The sequence below is a fragment of the Pogona vitticeps genome, chromosome 2 (assembly GCF_051106095.1).
Source record: "Pogona vitticeps strain Pit_001003342236 chromosome 2, PviZW2.1, whole genome shotgun sequence".
Lineage (NCBI taxonomy): Eukaryota > Metazoa > Chordata > Lepidosauria > Squamata > Agamidae > Pogona > Pogona vitticeps.
This window is the reverse complement of record NC_135784.1, coordinates 280,134,395-280,156,555: the sequence shown is the minus strand read 5'-3', so window position 1 is coordinate 280,156,555 and position 22,161 is coordinate 280,134,395. Positions and strand designations below refer to the sequence as shown.

Sequence of the window (22,161 nt, the reverse complement as noted above, 5' to 3'; positions counted from 1 at the left end):
GGGAGATATGATAACACTCTCTTCAAATAGTTGAAATGTTATACAGAGCAGGAGGAGCAAGATTTGTTCTCAATCATCTCAGACTATAGGAAACATAATTATGGGCTCAAGTTACAGGAATCCAGATTTTGGCTGAATATCAGGAAAATCATCCAAACTGTTAGAGCAGTACAGCAATGGAACCAGTTACCATGGCATGGGAGTGAGTGTTCCATCACTGGAGGCAATCAAGAGATAATTAGAGAAGTATCTGATAGATATAGTCTGATTTAGACTCTTGCGTTGAGCAGGGGGTTGGATTCAGTGGCCCTATAGGCCTCCATCAACTCTATTATTCTGCCTATGGGGTAATTGCAAATATGTTGTTAAATAATACAACTAAAATAGAGGAAGTAATTTTAGATTATACAGTAATAATGGATTTAAATGTATTTTCATTGTTTTATTTGCAAGACAAGTCAAGTAAGTTCTTCTTTTCTAACATAAGAACTTCCATCTTTTCTTCCTTAGTGTGGATGGTGAAGTGAAGCACTGTGTTATCAACAAAACACCTACTGGATATGGATTCGCGGAGCCATATAACCTGTACAACTCGCTGAAAGAACTGGTGCTACATTATCAACACACATCGCTAGTGCAGCACAATGACTCTCTCAATGTCACACTAGCCTATCCAGTATATGCACAGCAGAGGCGATGAAGATGCTAATACTCTGGGATTTGTCTCTTTTTATTCAACACCCACAAAGATAATTCAAGAATCCTGAAGCCTCTGGGTAGAGAAGGCTCTTGAGTTGGAGTGAAGGTGTCAAAGCCATCTGTCTTTGAATGGGACTGAAGCTTTCTTCACAACTGCAGTGGAAGAGATAGCTGAGTTGAGAGCTGTGAACACACATTTCTAATCTAAAGTGCTTTTAAAAAAACAAGCAAAGGAAAAATACACAATGAGAGAGAAGTGTTCTCTCCCTGTAGGGATGTAGAGGCCTTTAACCGTGGTGCTTGCAGACCATCTTTTTGAAGCTTTAAGAGCTCAGATGTTGGAACTCTGAAGACCCCAAAGTCTAACGGGGGCTGTATAAATGGCAGCAGAAATTCTCAGTTATTGTGATTTGGGTGATGCAGCTGCAAATAGGGGTGCAGTTGCCCACAGCTCTGGATTGCTGATTTCATGGAGAATATGTAGCAGAATGGCACTTTCATTTTTAAGGGACACTTTAAAGACTTCAGCAATGTGTTCATCAGAGAAATGGGCATGGTGACAGAAAGTGCCAGGAAGTGTTTTTTGTTTAGACGTTGAAAATCTTGTTTTAAAGAAGATATTTAAGACTGAAGAAAACTGGACTTTTATGGACTACAGTATATAATATGTACATAGTTCTGGATTACTAGCTATCATAGACGGCTACCTTCAGTACCAAACTTATTCTGTTCATTATTTGGTTTTCAAAAAGCTGAATCCTTACACTGCTATGCAATACTTCATTTTCTGTAGGCTGTTTTTGTTTCAAGTGTAACTAGAGGATAAGCTTGCTTTATTTTTTTCCTTTGTCATCTCAAAATGTTCTATTAACTCATATTTTTGTGTTAATTTTCATTATGTTCATTCCCCACCCTTTTTTAATTTTAAAAAGAAATGTACAGGATGTCAGTAAAAGTTGGCATTGGAATTTAAACTATGAGCTGTTTTAACAGGGTTCCCCCGCCCCCCGTTTTAAAGAGTATTGAGCTACAAGCTCAAGGTTAAAATTGAAGACTTCTCTTTTTTTAATTAATATTTTGTTGGGCAGTGCCTGATAAGCATCAAAGCTGCTTTACTCAATAAAAATATATGAACATTGCAAAGTATCTCTGATTTCAGCAATATTGTTTGGAAAATATATTCCGATTATGATATCCCACTATATTCGATTCAGTTTTAGGTATTTCTCCTGGGTGTACTTGTATTTGGAAGACGTTTCCATCTTTTTTTGAATGCTGCACATAGAGAGATGGAAAACACTGACTGCTAGAGTAGATAAATCAGATTTAATCTTTCAGACCTGTGTAAAATTCTGGTCAACAATTCTAGTAGACACTGCATCAAGATACTGTTTATATCACATGAGATAATTTTGCTTTCTTTTAAAAAAATTTGTGCATTTGGCATCTATATTTCATACTGTATAACAATAAGAGTAATTTTAGAAAGCTCTTGTTTTTGACACCTTTTTCCCCACAAATATTTTGTTACATTTGTCTCTTTTAAATTAAAAAAATACAAAGATTTTCATTTGAAAGAGAAAAGAGATATCAGCTACCAACTGAGTAAAAGTAATGAATAAAACATAAAACCTCAGTATTATAGTGTTTAACCAAATTCTGCATTTCTTCAATAGCAAAATAAAGACCATAGTTGTATTTTATATTTTCCACCAAGGAACTCTGGGCAGATTTCCTTTTTCAGTAAATAAGCATAGAGAAAATAGATCTTGTAGAGCGCTTTATGGTTTTGATCCCTTAGGCAATCTGTGCTTCTTAAAATGAAGCATCAAGGACTACTTGTAGATATATTTTTATTGTTTGCTAACACTATAAAAAGTTGGTTTTGTTTCCACTTTTTTTAATTTACCAATATTTTTACTATCTGATGCTGTGTGAAAAGATTTTTTAAACAATAATATGTTGACTTAACTTTCCTGAAGAATGTAGCTTATTTCAGCATTCTTCAGGGTTCACTTCAGACACCTTTAAAAGTCAACAGGGATTTTGCCAACCTTCAGAGAGACTTTGGAAGGAGTTAGGGCTACCACTGCAGGCTGCAAATTTTAATCCTCTTGTGCTGAATTAGTCTCACTAGAGTCAGTGGAATGACTCTAGGTCTTCTCAGGAGGAAGTGGACTAAATCACATTTCATCTCATGGAGCAAAGATCAACCCCAAATTGCCCCCCCCCCCAGTTTTAACACGTTTCTTGACTCTTTCCCTAGACCTCTGAAGGGCAGAAAAGCATGCATCTTGCTCTTGTTCTTAAAAGGCAACTTGTGAGTGGTTGATGAAGAGCAAGTAATTTTAATTTTAATCTGACCAAAATGCACTTTGATAGAGCAACATGAATGTGCACCAGTAGGTTCCCATACCTGACTTACTGTCAAATCTGGTCCTTCTCTTTGTAGAGGAGAGAAGCCTGGTTCTAGGTCCCTTTTTTAAGAGAGAAAACGGGGGCCTGTGTTCAGCCATCCTACCACCACAACCCTTCCCCCCCAAAACAGTTGATCAGTACTTCAGTTTGAACAGTATTGACCATTTGTTTGGTGCTGTGTGCTGTTGCCAATCATGTATTGGGAACCACCTGCATAGTCCCTGGGTGAGCCTTGGGGACTACCTGCACAGTACCCGTTTTAGCAGGTGGTTCTCAATTCCAGCAGCAGATACTCATGCAAAAGCCAGCTTCTCCACATGTGACTCCCTCTCTGGTTGAGAACACAGAGAGACAAAACCAAAATTACTGAACTGCGAAGATAACAGGGCTTCTGGAATAAGAACTGCCATGTTTATATCATGAATGCATCTACTACAGACAAAACAAGTTATGGATTCCTTAACTTGAGGCTTAGGTTTGTGGTCTCTGATGTACTTTTATATACGTGTGTATGGGAGAGAGAGTGCATGAATGGATGTATTTTGGCTGCAGTTTTCAATGAATCTAAGCATGCAGTGAATTTTTTCTCCAAATTTCCCATTTATTCAAACTGGCTGAAAGTGACAGGCTGGCAGTGTTCCTAATTGTATTTTAGTGTTTGGAGTTCATTGTCGTTTCATGTGTTGTTAAGCTGTCCTAAGGGTTCTCTAAACGTTTTGGCATTTCAGTTTGTTGAAAAATAAAATAAAATCAAAAATAGTATCAAATTCTGATAATCAGAAGCTTGTGTAAATGGGAATGCTGTTTGCATGGAAATAATTCAGATACACAGGATTTTTTTTCATAAAAGACATTTGAATATGGAGGAAATCTGTTCTCCATACAGCTAACGTAAAAAATGGTGTATTTCACCATCTCTAATTTGTTTTGACAACAAATACACACACTCCCCACTCCTCCTCACTTGAGCTTCACTAGTGAAGAATGAATAGCATAGGTGTGTCTGAATTTACTTCAGGTCACTTGTTCAAAAGGCATAGGGGAGCTTGGAAAAGATGTTTCTAGAATTTGTTTTAATGTGTAAGCCAAATCTTATGTTTCAATGTCAGCTGTTGTAGAAAAAGTGGCTTTGTCTTGTAATTAACAATGAGCTATGATGCTTTGGGGGGTTATCATTCTGATGTGTTTTTTTTTTAATTGTAAAGAACATTGGTTCGATTTAACACAGAGCTTTTGCTATGCATGGTATTTGTTTGGAAAAGTGATTCCTATAGTGGCTTTTGTTCAGGATCGCTTTCCAGAATGGGCAGTTCCCAGCTCAATGCCTCCCATGGGACACAGTTCAAAATGCAATGTTCCTTTAAACAAACAAACAAAAAGTAGCACGATCTCACTAAAATGAGCCAGATACAAAATTAGGAAAAATTGCCTTGCCATTTGTCCCTATGAGATTGCATTAGCTGCTCAAGATGCTGCTATTTTTATTCTTATTTTCCCCACCTTAAAAATAAAGCTAAGCTCTGTTCTCTTAAATGTCTTTTAAAACATTATATTTTTTTGTTTTAATTGATTTTTTTTAGGGAGGCAGAGGCTAAACAGATCAGTTGCACATTGCCTTTAAAAGGCAATATTAACAAATTCACCTCCTTAGAAAATGTTGGCTTTCTTAAATTGATGGAGCTGTTGTCCTGTTTTAAGTTGCTTTTAAAAAATTGTACTAGGTCTTCAACCAGAATAAAGGTTGTTTTGAAACTGCACTTTCCATGTTGACTCCTCTTCTCAATGAAGGCGTTGGCACATCACTGCCAGTCTTCTTGGTTTGTTTTCTGATAAATAACGAAAGTCAAAAGGGAGCCAAGGATTAAAGCAGAGGATTTTCAAATAAAATCCTAGACATGAAGGGGGAAACAATACACTGAAGTTTTGTGGTTTCTTCTACAGGATGGTGGGCTCTTTTCTCCACCCTTTGGGGCACAGTCCTATAAATGGAGAAGTCCCACTCTCACACTCTTCCTTGTTGCTGGCAAAGACATCACTTTCTCACACTTGTAATACCAAAGGAAAAAAGGGTGGGAGGGAGAGCTGTTAAAAGATCTGAGGGGAGGTGGCTTTCAGTCAGCTTCCAAAGGTGTCCTGTACTCTCAAGCATGATCCTAGGATGGAGGGGAAAGTATGCAGCTTCTGTAGTGCCCATCTCCATCAATTGGTGTGGGTTTGCCTGGCCCTGGATTCCAGCCATTTCTTTGCCATGCATTCTCTGTCATCCAAGCTGTTTGGGTTGTTCTGCCTATTTGACAGTCGTTAGTAGTTGGATTTGTTCCAATGCATGCTATACGTATGTATTCTTTCTAAATGTGTGGCAGCAGTATAGTCCCACTTTATGGGTTCTCCTAAATGACAGCTGATTTTAAAAACATGAGATACTTGCTCTCATCTGCTATAAACTTTCCAGTTGAGACTCTGAACTGGAGTTCTCACTGGCACCTGGTGGACAGATGTGTGTGTGTTTCTCTTAACTCTTTTCCACATGACAAATCACTTGAAACTTGAAGAAGCACCATGCTGTGCCGAGCACACTCAGTAACCTCCAATTTCAGAAGCTAAGCAAGGACTGGCTTGTTTAGTATTTGAATGGGTAGCCGTCAAGGGCCTTGGGTAGGGCTGGGAAGGAAGTCTGCCTCAAACTTTGAAGAGTTGCTTCCAGCCAGAGTTGGTAATACTAGGCTAGATTTCCAGAATGGGCAGTTCCAAGCTCATTGTGAGGCAGTTTTCAATGTTCTTATGACCTTCTAAAGCTGATTATGATAAAAGATGAAGCACAGTTTTTTTTTAAAAATGCAAATGGCTTGAAAGAATGCCACTTGGCATTCCCAAATAATTGAACACACTTCAAGTGACTATTAAATGTCCTTGATTAAGCCCTTTTCTTCTCTGAAATTTCAGGCCTTTTGTACTTTTCTTCCAGTCTAGCCAAATTCCATCTATATGGCTTCTAAGAAAACTATAGAGAGCCAGGGCTTGTTCAAAGAGGAAGCCACCTCTGTGAGTTGGGGGTTGAGGGAGATGTGTATAAGACAGGGCTCAGCAGCCTTTGGCCCTTCAGATGTTTTGGACTACAACTTCCATAATCCCTCAGTATTGCCCATGCTAGCTGAGGCTCTTAGGACTTGCAGCTGAAAACAGCATGTGTGTCAGAGATTCTCCACTGTGGTACAGGAGATGCAAAGACATACTCTTTCCAGATACACTTTTACAAACAGCCAAGCATTTGACTGAAGTGGGCAGAGATGGAGAGAGTTCCTTTTCTGTAGCCATTACAAAACTGGTCTGTGAAATAAATAGGAAATACACACAACATAATATCTTTAGTGTCTTTCTTAATGACTCATATTTCCGATTTTAAATTGCACAATTTATTAAAATTTCCTTATAGCCAGTGTACCTTGAAAAATAACAATCTGTGTTAGTTACCGTATTTTTCGCTCCATAAGACGCACCTTTCCATAAGACGCACCAATTTTTTAGGAGAAGAAAACAGGAAAATATAATCTGTTTTCTTAGCTCCATAAGACGCACAGACTTTCCACACCCCTGTTTTGTGGGGAAAAAGTGAGTCTTATGGTGCAAAAAATACAGTAATTATTGAAATACAATTGTGTCATATTCTCAAGTGCAGAGAAAGTGACATGGCTAAATCCAGTTTATTTAATGGCTCAGTGACCTCTTTCCCCCACATCTAGCAATATCCCTCACAACAATGACAAGCTCTCTTGCTGCCAAGCTGATTGCCATTTAGGAGTCTTCTGCTTCAGTCACTTTAGAAAGCCATCTAGACATAGTTGGGAGCCAAGAGAACCGTTTGTTATTACAGTACATTTATATCCCATATTTCCTCCAGTGAGAGATACTCAGTGTGGTAGAGGATAAAGTGGTAGACTAGGATTCTGGAGACCAGGTTTTCAATCCCCACTCAGCCATGGAAACTCATTGAGAGCGTGGAATTGATAAAACCACTGCTTAAATACCTCATTTTGAAAGCCTTAGTAGGGTCACTATAAATAAATCGCAACTTGAGGGCACATAACCATCTTCCTCCAATGAGCACCAACTTCTGGCTTTATCCTTATCCTGAGAGGTAGGACAGGCTCAGGATGTATATGACCAGCTCAAGCTCATCCCATCAGCTTCATGACTTCAAAATGTGACAAGATTTGCTGCATTTAGGAGCCCTGCTGCTTGTTACAGAGAGTAGGACTCGGGGAGTAGGGGTCTCTCCTAAAACCCTGTTATTGTGAGAACACAGTAGAGTTTGTCCAACTGTGAGAAGGCAGTAATCTTTGAGTTGCCTCAGATATAGTTGCCTCATGAGTTGCAGTCACAGAAGTACCACTTTGACAGAATAGTCAGACTTAAGTTCACTTTCATGACCAAGTGGGAATTTGAACCCAGATCTCCGAAAATTGTAGGTCAACACACTAATCACTATGCCACACTGGCTCTTTGGACATGTTTTACCAAAATGTCCCCTTCCATCATTTTTAAGCACTTCTTCAGCTTTAAATATTTAAAGGAATATCACACCATACACACCTCCCTATGCTCTGAGATCAGGACCACAGGCCGTTCTTAGTGTGCCTTGTCAGGCTGGTATGCACAGAGGAGGAGGGGGGCGCAAAGGGCCTTTTTAATCATGGCCCCTCATTTATAAACTGCTTTCCCGCAAAAGGCTTGTTTGGTGCCTTCTGTAATGTATGCTGTCTTATTGGGCACTGAGAAGAAACTTTTTACAGGCTTTTAACGCCTTCTCCCTACTCACCTCTGATTTTCCATCCTAGTGTTTGCATATTTTACACCTATCGGCACCTGCCATTTAGACCTGTCAGCACCTAGCTTTCTCTGCCTTTCTGTATCATTTGTTTTACTGCTCTTTTAGAATTGAACATTTTTTTTGCACTGTAAATTGTTTTACAATGGTTGTAATGGCCCAGATAATAGTTAATTAATTCAATAAATAGATATGATGCATGTAAAATAGGAGAAATTTTATTTTAGTCACAACACTCGGTGTTTCTCCAGAGCTGAGGTTCACTGCGACGCATGTGTGTGCAGACCTCTGGCTTCTGCTGTGGATTATTTGCTATGGTTGCCAGCTTTCACTCAGAGAGATCCACAGACCCAAGTTCCTAAACAGGAATGAACTACCCATCAGTCAAGCCCTTTTGCTGTCAACTGATCAGGTCAACATGTCTCAAGTGCTTCTTATATGTTTCATCTCTTCAAGGCTGTAGGTCTGCAAATGCCAGAGCATGTGCTTCAGTGCAATTTATATTTTGCTCATCTGAGCTACATGAGAAGCATGAAATCACTTGCTGAATGGTGAATCAACATTGATATCAATCCCAACAAGGTTGTTCTGAGGATAAAGAAGGGAGGTCTATTGGAGAGGTAAGGAATACTGACAATTAATACATAAACATATGTACAGTAAGGGTATGCCCCCCCAAACATTTCTGTACCAAAACAAAGGGCATACAAATTGGGGCTGACTCATGCCGTACCCTTTAAGAGACATTCCAACATGCATTTTCCTTGGGCCAGAGGATTTTGTGTGTTTTCAGATCTCTGATTTAAACAAACAAATAAAACAAATAAAATAGCAAATGGGTATGACTTGGGGAGGCTAACCATTGACCCAGCTGTGTGACCTATCTACTCAAAGCCCATACAACATTCGTCCTTCCACAATCATGTACACACCCAATCCTCATACTGTAACAATATTTCACTTAAGTTTAGGAAATTAAACTGAATAAAAGAACAAAGAAAAAGGAGAATGTTCCGGAATGTAGAAAGGCAACCCAAAGACACAACTCTTCCTTTTCTCCCCACAGCTCCCTGAAATAACTGATAGAGTGGCTGTGATCTTCGCCTGGACCTTCCCTAATGCCTCAGTGATTGGAGGGCCCAGGGGAGATTAGGGGGTTTATTGGGGAGTTGAGCTGTCACTCAACTTCTTCTTTGGTGCCAGCAGCTGAATCTACTGTATTTTTTTCACTTCCTCCTTCCCTCATTTCAAATTACTGCTCATCTTTTTTTACCCTGCAAATGGCAATATGAAAACTTTGTTGCTGTATTACTACACCCCACTACTCACCCCATCCTGTAGTCATCCCAGAATAACGCAAATACCCCTGATTCCATTCTAGTTTTGCCAACTTGTATAAAGACATGCTACGCAACTAACACATGCAATTTGGATCACTGATTCCAAACAGATCCTAAGGTAACAGTTGCTGCCACACTTTCAAGCCCCCAGACTTTTAATTAAACATTGTGGCTGCATCATATCTAATCAACCCTGAGTGCTCACTGGAAGGACAGATCCTGAAGCTGAGGCTCCAATACTTTGGCTGTCTCATGAAAAGAGAAACCTCGCTGGAAAAGACCCTGATGTTGGGAAAGTGTGAAGGCAAGAGGAGAAGGGGATGACAAAGGATGAGATGGTTGGACAGTGTCTGCGAAGCAACCAACATGAATTTGACGCAACTCCGGGAGGCAGTGGAAGATAGGAGGGCCTGGCATGCTCTGGTCCATGAGTTCACGAAGAGTCGGACAAGACTTAATGACTAAACAAGAACAAATCACATCTAAGTTGTGGTCTAATGCCAACACTGCCTGGAGATGATGGGGACTATTGTTAACTATAATGGCCAAAGTGTGGTTTCTTTCTCTCTTTTCCTCCCTTTCTTACTCTCTCCGATGCCAGCTGAAACGATCACTGTTATCCCTTATTTTCTGTTTCCTTCAGCAATTAAAACACCCCATTCTACAGCTTTTTACTTGACCCTTTCTCCTGTTTAAGTAGCAATTCTGATAACAGCATTATCCTTGTTTTAGTGTAAGTAACAGTAGAGACAATAGCATTGCATGGGGAAAGAGTGGAAAAGGAAGACTGCAGTTTTTTCTTTTTTCTACTTTTCAAATTACATCCATCCAACTTTTTCACCCAGAACATATCCCTTGGTGTAGATTAGTTTGTTAATTAGAAGTCCCTTCTCTCCAGAGGAAGCTAAGCTGCTTGCATTTTTCATAGCTTTCCTTTTGTGCCATGTGACTTAGTGTCATTCATTCAGCATGTAAAGGAATACTTATGGAGCTAATCCTTTCTCCATCCCTCCCTCCCAGGGTTTCTCCATCCCTCCCTCCCAGGGTTTCATAGCCAAATTAGATTCTCTTTACATATCCAGTGCTCTTACCTTGCAATGAAACAAAGTATTCTTCTGTATGACTCCTAGCAGAGCAGAGAAATAAAATTGAGACAGATTCCGGGGAGTGAGCAATCAGGAGTTTGATGAGGGAGGGAATAGCAAGGAAAGGATCTAGTGGAAGAAGAAACAAAAGAAAAAGGAAACCAAGAAGACAAAGGTGGAGAGTTATACAGTGGTGCCTCGCAAGACGATGTTAATTCGTTCCGCATAAATTGCTGTCTTGTGAAAACATCGTCTTGCGAAACGCGTTTCCCCATTGGAATGCACTGAAATCTATTTAATGTGTTCCAATGGGGGAGAAAAACCGTCTTGCGAAGCACGGACCCAAATATCGTGTAGCAAAAATTGCCCATAGGAAAAACCATTTTGCGAAGTGCAACAGCAATTGCAAAAAACCATTGTCTTGCGGATTAATCGTCCCGTGAGGCAATCGTCTTGTGAGGCACCACTGTATATTAGTGGACTTTCCCGGTATCCTTCAGTGAAGACAAAGGAAAGGGCACTCATAGAGAAACAGAGGAAAGTAAAAGTCTAGCAGGTATTATGAGAGCAAGCAGTATTTCTGTGGTAGTGATCTTGAAGAGGTATGCAATGTTTTCTTCTGAGAAAAACATGGCATACACATCCAGCAAGTGCAAACTGGCTGCAATGTTGGAAGTGAGGGAACTGGAGCAACAAGTGGCCACCCTTAAGGCTATATGAGAAGAGGTAGACTACATAGACAGAACTCTTGAGCAACAGCAGCAGCCAAGGGAGGCACTGGAGGTGGAAGAACTGCAAGACAAAGCCGGGGAAGAGAATGCTGAGGAGGGAGGAGAGAACATAGTGCAGGAAGCGCTATGGAAAAGAGTCACAGTTAGGAGCAAAAAGAAGAAGACACTTTCCGCCAGTAAAATTGCAAAGCCACTGTCAGATTCGTGAAGAAGAGTCTTGAGAAGGAATCAGGCAGACATAATGCAGAGAAAAACATACAGGAGACCCTAATGGGAGGATATGAAAGAGGCTGAAGCTCAGCCAAGCTGAATCACTGAATCCACACCCTAAAAAAAAAATAGAAGAGTAGTTGTAGTACAAGTATTTGGGGATTTGGATAACAAAAAATATAAAGCAACTAGTCTTTTTGATTTATTTTATTAAAAAAACAGAAAACAAATACAACCTAAATACTAAAATACTGTACAAATAATAGTGTTTGCTATACACTAAATTCTACCATGCACCCCATACCCACGGGACCCAGCCATCATTACGTTAGACTGCACAGGGAAGCCATTGAAATCTGGCAAATTCTGCCAGATATGGCCCTTCCAAGAAATTCCTGGCTTGTGTTGCTGATAAATTTCTCTTACAAAAAGTGGAAGAAACTAGAGGAGGTACCTATTCTTGACTTGATTCTAACTAATAGAGATGACTTGGTGGAAAAAGTGACAGTAAGGGGACCTAGATTTACTCTGTTCAGTACTGGTTAGGCCTCATCTTGAGTACTGTTTCCAGTTCTGGACACCATACTTTAAGAAGGATGCAGACAAACTGGAAGAAGTTTAAAGAAGTTTAACAAGGATGATCAGGGGACTGGAAGCCAAGTCCTATGAGGAAGGATGGAAGGAAATAGACATGTTTATTCGTGAGAAAAAAAGATTGAGATGATTCTTGATCATCCCAGAGTGCAGGACATGCAATAATGGGCTCAAGTTACAGGAAGCCAGATTTCAGTTGAGTATCAGGAAAAAAATTCTAACAGAGAAGTACGAGAATGGAATAAATTAACTTGGGGCTGGTGGTAAGTGCTCCATTGCTGGAGGCATTCAAGAGAAAATTAGACAATCATTTGTAAGTTGTTTGTTTGTTTGTTTGTTTGTTTGATTGATTGATTGATTGATTGATTGATTGATTGATTGATTGATTGATTGATTGATTGATTTTATGCCACCCATCTGGCTGCAAGGCAATTCTGGGCGCTTTACAAAACAGGGTAAAACAGTAACATAACAACAATAATCAGCAACGACAAACAAAATATGAAAGGAAATAAACACATTACACTAAGAAACCTGATAATAAAAGCATACTAACGTGTTTTTATTTAAAGCATGGTGGTAAGTAGGATGTTAGTTATTGAGAACACTGTAGATTCAGGATGTTTTAAAATCCTGGAAGGCCTGTCTGAATAACCACTTTTTAAAATCATTTCTCATTTTGATTCGAATTCCCACATTGAGCAGGGGATTTATAGCCCCCTTTCAACTCCATTATTCTATGCTTCTATTATCCTTTTTCTTTATTAGCAAATGTTGAGAAGACTACTTGAACATCAATGTCATTGGCATATAAACTGATCAGGACTGCTACTTCATTATCCAGATTATTAAGGAACTTTATTTCCCCTAAAAAAGTGGTGGCGTATTTAGAGCCAAAGATTAGAACGTTGTGTTTTAAAAGAAACTCAGTAGCCTTTTCCTGGATGGCACTATTGTCACGATTACTTAATCACATAAGTGATGGGCTCCAAGCTATTAACTCATTGAGTTATCCTTGCAAGAAGTCAGAAAAATTCTCCTAAACACAAGATTTCTTCAACTAGATTCTATAGTGTTGTATGGGTGATTTGCTCCTTGTCTCCAGTGACACATCCACACTTGAGGATCTTTTCTAGTCCCTTGCAGTTGCCTTTTCAGTCTTCTTCTGATTTCTTGGGTGCAGTCTCCCTCTGAATTGATGATTGGTCAGAGGTAAAAAAAAACTTCAACAGTTTCACTTTCTTTATTGCTAACATTAAAGTATGTAATTCTTCTGCAGTCATTATCTTTGTTTTCAATTCCAATCCTGCTTTTATACTTCCTTCTTTCGCCTTCACCAGGAGTCATTTCTAGTCCTTGATGCTTTCTGCCAGTGATAGTATGATATACTTTCTTTTATCCATTTCTCCTCTCCTTTTGCCGAAACTAATACATCTTGCTGTATGATATGTTGGGCATGTAGATTGAACAGACAGATAAAATACACCCTTGCCTGACACTTTCACCAAATGGAAACCATTCCATTTGTTTACATTCTGTCCTAACAATAATTTCTTGTAATCTATGAAACAGGCATAAGACTTACAGATTCTTGAGGTTCACCCCCAGAATTCTCCAGTAAATTTCCCAGTCAGAATTCTGGGGGCTTTAGCCAAGAAATCAAAGCCCTCAAAGGAGTTTCCATTACATACAGATGGGGAGTTACAGCTTCATCAGCAATATTATTTCTGTGAAGAAAACAGAAGAAATGGTTGTGAGCAGCTAAATTCTGTGGGAGGTGCAAGGGCTTAGGGAACTGGTTGTCTTTCTTCCCATTAGGCTCTTTATAGGGTGCCTCTAAAAATAAAATAGAAGTATCTTAAAAGTTTTGCCTTGAAGTAACAAGGGTTAATGAAAAAGCCAAATATCACAAACAGATGTTTCAAAACAATTCTGTTTCTAAAATCCAAGATAACTATTCCCAGTATCTCTCATGATGTCTGGGGAATTCTTGGAGTTGGTGTCAAAAAAGTGAAATTTTTCCAAACTCGGATGCTACATTAGTTTCCTGTATTTATAGCACATACATTTAACACAGTTGATTTAGCATACAGGTACATTCATCATAGAAATGCTAGGATGAGAATAAAGGAGGCATAAGTAAGGATCCAGCAAAAGAGAAACAGCAGACCAGCCAGAAAGAAGGACACATGTCCAGTCAAACTAACTGTAATAAATGAATGCCTCCTTAATGAGCTACTGATGGATGCCCATGTCTGACTGGGTGGTCATTATATTGGCAACACTTTTTTTGATAATTGATAGCAGATGGAACAAAACAAAACATATCATCTGGACAAACCCTTATTTGTATTTTCTTGTTAGGCAGCTGTGTTTAAGATAATGATTTACCAATGACCACCCAGTATGAGTTGAGATCTCAGCATAGATTTGAACCCGGGTTTCAGAATTGCTCTGGAATTCTCTGCTCTAAATCAAATCACTGCTGTCAGAGAAATTTGTTCCTTCCCTGGTTTTCTGTCTACAAGGAGCTTAGATGTATAATTGCAGACAAATCTGCAGAGGGCATTAGGAAGGCTATGGAGAGGCACAACTGGGACATAGCTATTAAGAATGAAAACAGCTGTTGATAGCCTGGGAAAGGATAATGCAGGCAGGAAAAATTTGAAGTTTCCAAAGCTCTTGGAAGTCTAATAACATTTGAATCCTGGGATTACTTGAACCATCGAAGGAAGATCCGTAGAATGTGTTAATTGTTTGTCATTGTGATGTGCTAGGCAACCTCTAAAGTTGAAAATCCAAATGGTTCCTAAGGGCTGCAAAGGCCAAGATATTTCAGAGACTTGTACAGAATGGCAACATTTTTGCTTTTCTATATTTTAAGGATAGATTATATTGCGCACAGTTTACAAGCTCTTGACCTGAGACAAGACTGGAAGGAATGTGTCTGTTACTGTTTGTTTTGTGAAATCACTTACAGCAGATTTGTGGAACTTTTCTCTGCAGCTCTTCTCTTACAGATATAGCAAAGTGCCAGTGTGTTCATGGAGACCTAAAATGATGAGGTACAAATAAACAAATCAGCATACACAAAGACACAGACATTCCCTGCCTGGATGGATGAATCTATAAGTTTCCATGGCTAAGGAATTCTGGTAGTTGAAATCCAAAAAGCTATATTTTTTTCAAGCCCTGGTCTGCATACGAGTGCACCTCATTACAAATGAGAGGGACTCTCTAAAGGAAGCCACAGGTTTGAGCAGAAGAGAGGACATTTTGAAGATCGCTCATTCATCGCATTACCATATATCAGCAAGTGAAAACAACAATAACAACAATAGTTGAATGCAACTTCCTGAGACGTCCAACATGTTTGGGATAAATTGACAATGCGAATTGATGTTGTTCCCATAGAACTGGATTATAATCCATGAAATCTCACCCTGGACTAAACCCATTAGATACTACTATCACCTTTTTTTATTATTTCTGTTTTTGCTGAAACAGATTAACATGGATGCCTTTCTGAAAAGAAGTTGCATGTGTGACTGATTGCTGCTTGAAGGGTGTTAGAATCCTCTGTATGCTATTCTTTCTCAGAAATCACTTTTTGTTCTTGTTTAGTTGTTAAGTCGTGTCCGACTCTTCGTGACCCCATGGACCAGAGCACACCAGGCCCTCCTTGTCTTCCACTGCCTCCTGGAGTTGTGTTAAATTCATGTTGGTAGCTTTGATGACACTGTCCAACCATCTCATTCTCTGTCGTCCCCTTCTCCTCTTGCCCTCACACTTTCCCAATATCAGGGGCTTTTCCAGGGAGTCTTCTCTTCTCATGAGATAGCCAAAGTATTGGAACCTCAGCTTCAGGATCTGTCCTTCCAGAAACCAGTAGCAGATGACAAATAGAGAAGCCAATAAACTCACTGGAGTGCAGTTTTGACAAATTGCTATACCCTAACAAGAGATGTCTGGAGGCTCCATAACATAGGGCTCAGCTATACATTGTAATACTTGTGTTTTTCTGTCTGGTTTCCTATGCTTGACATCAATTTAAAATATATACCAATATGAAATGCAGCTAAGTGCACTCTTTTTGGGTCAGAAAGTGAGCTTAAAAAACGAAACAAAACATTTCTATCTGTAACATCAATCTAGCACTATGCCACATTGAGATACGACCACGGTATCCTCCTGGGGAGGCTCTCCAAGTTGAGAATCGGTGGCTTGGCGTTAGCCTGGCTCCACTCCTTCTTGGAGGACCAACCCCAGAGAGTTCAGCTTGGGGAGAGTGTCTCGGCCCCGTGGAGCTCCAACTGTGGGGTTCCACAGGGGTCGATTATCTCCCCAATGATGTTTAACATCTATATGAGACCACTAGCTGGGGTCATCAGGGGGTGTGGAGCATCGTGTCACCAGTACGCTGATGACACCCAGCTCTACATCTTTTCATCAACTGCAGGTGATGCCGTCCTGTCCCTCCAGCGCTGCCTGGGGACTGTACTGGAATGGATGCAGGAGAATGGCCTGAGGCTGAACCCGGACAAGACGGAAGTCCTGAGGGTGGGGGCCCCCAGGGGTGGTGGCGTGGTCGGCTCTCTCTCGTTCAGGGGGGCGACCCTGGCACCGGTGAGTGGGGTCTGCAGCTTGGGCATAGCTCTCGAACCGACGCTCACCATCGAAACACAGGTGGCGTCGGTTGTCCGCTCCGCCTTTTTCCACCTTTGGCGGATTGCCTGGCTGCAACCCTATCGCAACACGGGGGCGCTCACTACCTTAGTGCAAGCGCTCGTAATCTAAAGATTAGATCACTGCAACGCGCTCTACGTGGGGCTGCCTTTGAGGCTGATACGGAAACTTCAGATGGTGCAGAATGCAGCAGCCAGACTCCTCACTGGAGGGAGAAAATACAATCACATTTCTCCTGTCCTGGCTAGACTGCATTGGCTGCCCATCCGTTTCCATATCGACTCCAAAGTTTTAATGCTCACTTATAAGGCCCTAAACGGTTTGGGACCTCGATACTTGGCGGAACGCCTTCTCCCACCAAGATCTACCCGAACCACCCACGTGAGCCAGGATGTGAGGGTGAGGAGCCTGATGCTGAGGGAGGCCCGGAGGGAAAAGACGCGAAACCGGGCCTTCTCAGTGGTGGCTCCTTGCCTTTGGAACAATCTCCCTCCCGAGATTCGCGCGGCCCCTATGCTGGGTACATTTAAAATTCAACTAAAAACATGGCTTTATGTCCAGGCCTTCCCTCCTGCCAGCATTTAATTGAACTGAATTTAATTTTCTCTTCTTTATCTATCTCTCATTTATGATCTTTGGTATGTTTTGTTAATAACCGATGCTTTGGTTTTATATTATTATTATTGTATATATCCTGTTGTTAGCCGCTCAGAGCGGTATAAATATACAAGATGGGCGGAATATAAATCAAATAAATAAATAAATAAATAAATAAATAAATAAATAAATAAATAAATAAATAAATAAATAAATAGTTTTAAAATAAGCAAAATTCACAGAAAGACAACTTATAACAGCAATAAACAATTCTCTTCAAAAGGACCAAAAAAAAAAAAAAAGCCCACAACAGAAAGTTTGGCACAATGAAGGACCTGGAAAAATTGGAAGCTGGCATGCTCAGGTGCTAATTCACTTTAAAATGCAATTATTTTAAAGCCCAGACAGTCCCTTTGACCAGTATACAACACAGTTTAAAACCAGAATAAAAGCTGTCCCGAGAAGATGTGCACACCAACATAAACGCCACATGATCATAAACCAACTTCAAAACCCCGATCCAGCTCCTGATTCATTTAAACAGTATAGCTGCACCCTTACATTCACAGAGGCTTCTGCTTCAATCCATTCTGCTTGATTAAATCCTACCCCACATTGTCCCAGGCTGAGGCACACAAAAACTCATGGAGATAACCAGCAGTGGATGACAATAACTATAAACACATTTAATAAAGAGTTAGTGCTCGGGAGTTGAAATCAGGAACTATAAGACCAGAAATTTTTATTTAACTACAATAACATACAACATTTGGAATCAAATGCACACCACAATTCTTTAGCAGTTACATGTCCGCAAGTAGAAACATAGGGGCACCGTACACATGAATTACTGTGAATTTCAGTCTCCTGGCAGTGTAGCCTACAAAATAAGAGTAAAGTTAGACAGAAAGGCAGATAGATATGTGCATGCAAACAGAAATAAGCACACATAGGGATGCACTTGTATAAAAGGGACAAAAGAGACACCCACTGAATACCTTCAGGTAGTACTACAGACAGGTACCACTTGGGTCCCTTCACCAGAAGAACAGGAGCATAGAAATAAAACAAACACATAAACATACATTTGCTTTTTATATTCACATAGCCCATTCATCAGCTGTACAGTGAAGCCTGATAGAACAGCGTAGGGCATGTGAAGCTCCATATGAAGAACCTGAACAGGTGATGCCAAAACATGTAACCTCCAGGCATTGTTGCAGTAGTACAATTCAGCACTGATTTCTACTTGCTTGATTTTCTTCATCATCTTCTTCTTCTTCTAGGCTTATTTTCTGTGAATAAGCAGAACTCTCCATTTCTGTGCTATCAAGCTGAGAATCGGGCAAAAGTTTCTTCAACAACCTTACTTCTTTGACTAAGTAGCAAGAGAAGATTCAGCAGAGTTTTTCTTAAACCGTTCAAGATCAGATCATAGGGAAGATGACCTTCTTCCATTTAGATCATCTCAGATGAAGGGGAGCCCCAGCTTACCTTACCAAGGCTTAGAGATGTTTGGCTCCGGCGCAGAATCATCCCTTTTCTGTTGTGGGATCCACTTGTGAAATGGTCTCATCTTTTATAATCATCTTTTATAATATGTATACAGTAATCTCGAGGCTTGAAAGGAAGGTACCTCCAAATACCAGATGCAGGGTAGGGGTATCAGGAGACAGGTATTTAGTTGCCTCGTGTGCTCCCAGAGGCATCTGATGGGGCCACTGTGAGATACAGGGAGCTGGACTAGATGGGCCCTAGTTCTGAACCCATTTGTGTACAAATATCTACCTTGTGATGTTCCTGAAGAGGTAAACTAGTCTGTTTCAGCAACAAAAATAAAAACAAGAGGTTGCGGCATTTTAAGACTAACAAATTTATCTGAAGGTGACATTTTGTGGATTATGTTCTACTGCCTCAGAATATCTCAAAATGTCCTTAAGGATATCTTCATTTATCTGAAGAAAATGATTATAACTCACAAAAACTAGCACTGAAAGCCATTTGTTAATCTTTAAACTGCCACAACTCTTTTTTTAAAATTGTTATGCAACCCTTCTGATGTTTCATTCCATGGATCTAATTAAATGGACTATACTCTATGAACTTCTATGGCAAATAATACTTCATACTCGGTGAAGCACCATATTTTTTAAAGACTAAGAAAATAGCTCTTGCTTAATTAATAATAACTGCATGCCTTCAAGTTGATTCCAACTTATGGTGACCTTTTCCAGGGTTTTCATGGTGGAGAATACACAGAAGTGGTTTATCATGCCCTTCTTCTCTGGGCATCATTGGGATGATGCACCTTGCCCAAGACACACATGTTGCCTCTTCTCCAAGGAGATCCACTCGGGACCTGAACTCCTGCACTCAGATACCTAAACCACTGAGCTAATCCCACTTACAGGTAGCCACACTGTTACTTTATAATTACTGTTTAAAAGCACCAGAATGCTACAAGCCATTCACCCATGGCACAAAGCACACCTTTTCCCCAAAGATACTGTAGCATCATCACAACACCCTTTGTACAGCATGAAGTAGTACCTTGGCCCAGCACCTGAACTATACAATATTCCTTTCCACTTGTTGGCTAATCAGCAATCTAAATGCTAATTTCAAGATGTGGGGGGAAGGGGCCTGCATCAGAGACTAACTTGTTTTTTGCCTGTTTGTTTCTATAAAAACCAATCAGAGGGATTTGTTGTTTCCCCTGGTTAAATAAGCTCCACCCCTTGTCACTCCTCCTTTACCATGAGGTTTGAGATACAGTGGTGCCTCGCTTAACGAGCGGCCCGTTTAACGAAGAATCCGCATAGCGATTTGTTTCTTGTGATCGCAAAAGTGATCGCATTGCTATCTTTTTAATGGCAAAAAATCGCTTTGCGATGATCGGTAAGCTGTTTCGCTTACCGATTTTCACATAGCGATGTTTTAAAAACAGCTGATCGGCGGTTCCAAAATGGCCACCGGCAAAAAAATGGCCACCTGCAGTGTTTTCGTACACATTCCTCACATACCGGGCAGCGAAAATGGCGGCCGTATGGAGGATTTTGACATAACGGTGAGTTTAAGCCCATAGGAATGCATTAAACAGGGTTTAATGCATTCCTATGGGCTTTTTCTTTTTGCATAGCGACAAATCTGGATAGCAACGATTTTTCCGGAACGGATTATCGTCGCTATGCAGGGCACCACTGTACTCCATTTTGTAATCCAGATCCTTCTTCACCTTGCAAGATGCTAGACCTCCAGGCAGGATCTCTGAACCCCAGAGATCCTCCCAGCCACATGGGCTAAGTAAAGAAACTTTTGCCTTACTATTTTTTTTTCTGTATCAACCTGAAACCTACTGAGTGCCTGTTCATGTGAGTTAAATATACAAAACCCATTTACACTTAAGAATAGCCTTGTGAGTGTTGTTATTCCAAAAGTGCTAGACTTTGGTGAGGGTGGATAAAAGGGAACTTCCTTACCTACTTCTACCTGAAGTAGCTGGCCTTCATTTTATTGGAACTTACACAAGTTCCCAGAACTCTCAGCACCACTATTCAGTGAGACCACAAGCTTGTAACAATAAATGAAACTTTGGAAGTTATAGATAAACACCCAAAATAGGGAATAAAAATATTCCTTATTGAGTTACAACTGTTACACAATACAGGCAAAGCACCTTTATTGAAAAAAGGAACCAGTTCTTTGGAATTAGATTACTCCCAAACTATGTATCTATGGTGGTAATTTCAAGTGGAGGACATGCCCCAGGTCTTCTTGAGGCCTCTTGATTTATAAACTTAAAATACCACTTACCCTTGTAATGTTGGATCAATATGAGTCGATATGGACAGGAAGGAACACATTTCACAGCTTGCCAAAGCCAACATTCATATGAAGGTGCTGACGTTGTTTTAGCTGTACTTTGCCCTAGTCTGGGTGGTAAAAAGGTTGACTGTCGTCCAGCGTAATCAAATTTACACAGCATTTCACCAGAACCAAGAGCAAATGTAGACACCACTGCCACACAGAGTTTGTGCAATTCAACTCTTGAGTCTCCTCTGATACCTTCTGGGCTGGGTTAGTCAGAGTGGGTACAAATGAGTTCTGTGTTAGGAATCAAGAGGTACTGAATGAACATGAAAGTAGCTGCGGTAGTAGCTATCCCTCAAGAAACGCAGTGTATAGTCTGTGCAACATTTGGAATAACTCATCACAAAGAAAACAGGGCCTGTGATGTGTATCTTTTGGAGGCAATGAGGGCATAACAATATTCCTTTTGCAAAGGGACATAATAGTTAACAACACATTTTGTAATGGCAACCAGTTACTCAGGGGAGCCTTTGAAACAAGTTACATAATGAATCATTTTTTTTAAAAAAAAGTAACTTTCCAAGCTCTCTGCCACTGCAAATAGGCAAAGACATGTTGCTTCTTCTGGCGTTCCAGTGACCTTTTGCAGAAAAGGTAATACATGCAAGCTTTAATTTCTAACAGTTCCCAGCTTTTATGGAGAGATTTTAAGAGGCTCAGTTTTGAACAAGATTAAACATGTTCACAGCTGAAATCTAAATGGGTTCTGCATCAACGCTGAAAGGGTGTGCTTAAGCGCTGATCCTTAATGCAGCCTACGCGCGACCCACAGCAAATGTTCTCCCCAGCTGCTGCTCTTCCCATTAGCAGAATGGGAGAGAATGATTAAGGAATCACCCTTGCTAAACAATCCGAAGCCAAGACTTCAGTAGCTGTCAGTTTGTAGGCGGAAGACTATAATAGATTGGATACCAGCAAGAATGCTAACCCCAGGTCAGCACTGCCAAACGCAGTCATAATTTTGGATGCTCTTTAGCGCGTGCTGCCTCAGTTATATTTAGAGCCTTGCTCCCTGCATTCACAGCTTCAGCTTTTTTTCCCCCCAGTCATGAGGGCTAGAAACCTTTTTTCTTAAAAGAAAGAAGAAGACTGAGCGCCTAAACATT

The 22,161-nt window shown here is 40.3% G+C and overlaps 2 protein-coding genes across 5 annotated transcripts in view; both read left to right on the top strand.

The window, feature by feature from the left end:
* The window catches only part of PIK3R1 (phosphoinositide-3-kinase regulatory subunit 1), a 69,156-nt gene extending 64,282 nt beyond the window's left edge, over nt 1-4,874 (top strand). For all 4 annotated transcript variants that reach the window (XM_020783705.3, XM_020783706.3, XM_020783708.3 and 1 more), the window contains one exon: nt 511-4,874. In XM_020783705.3, coding sequence (XP_020639364.1) covers nt 511-700 — 190 coding nt within the window. In that variant the 3' untranslated portion in view covers nt 701-4,874. The remainder of the gene's footprint in view (nt 1-510) is intronic.
* LOC144586383 (uncharacterized) overlaps nt 1-22,161 on the top strand; it is a 400,206-nt gene that overhangs the window by 186,245 nt on the left and 191,800 nt on the right. The window lies entirely within an intron of this gene.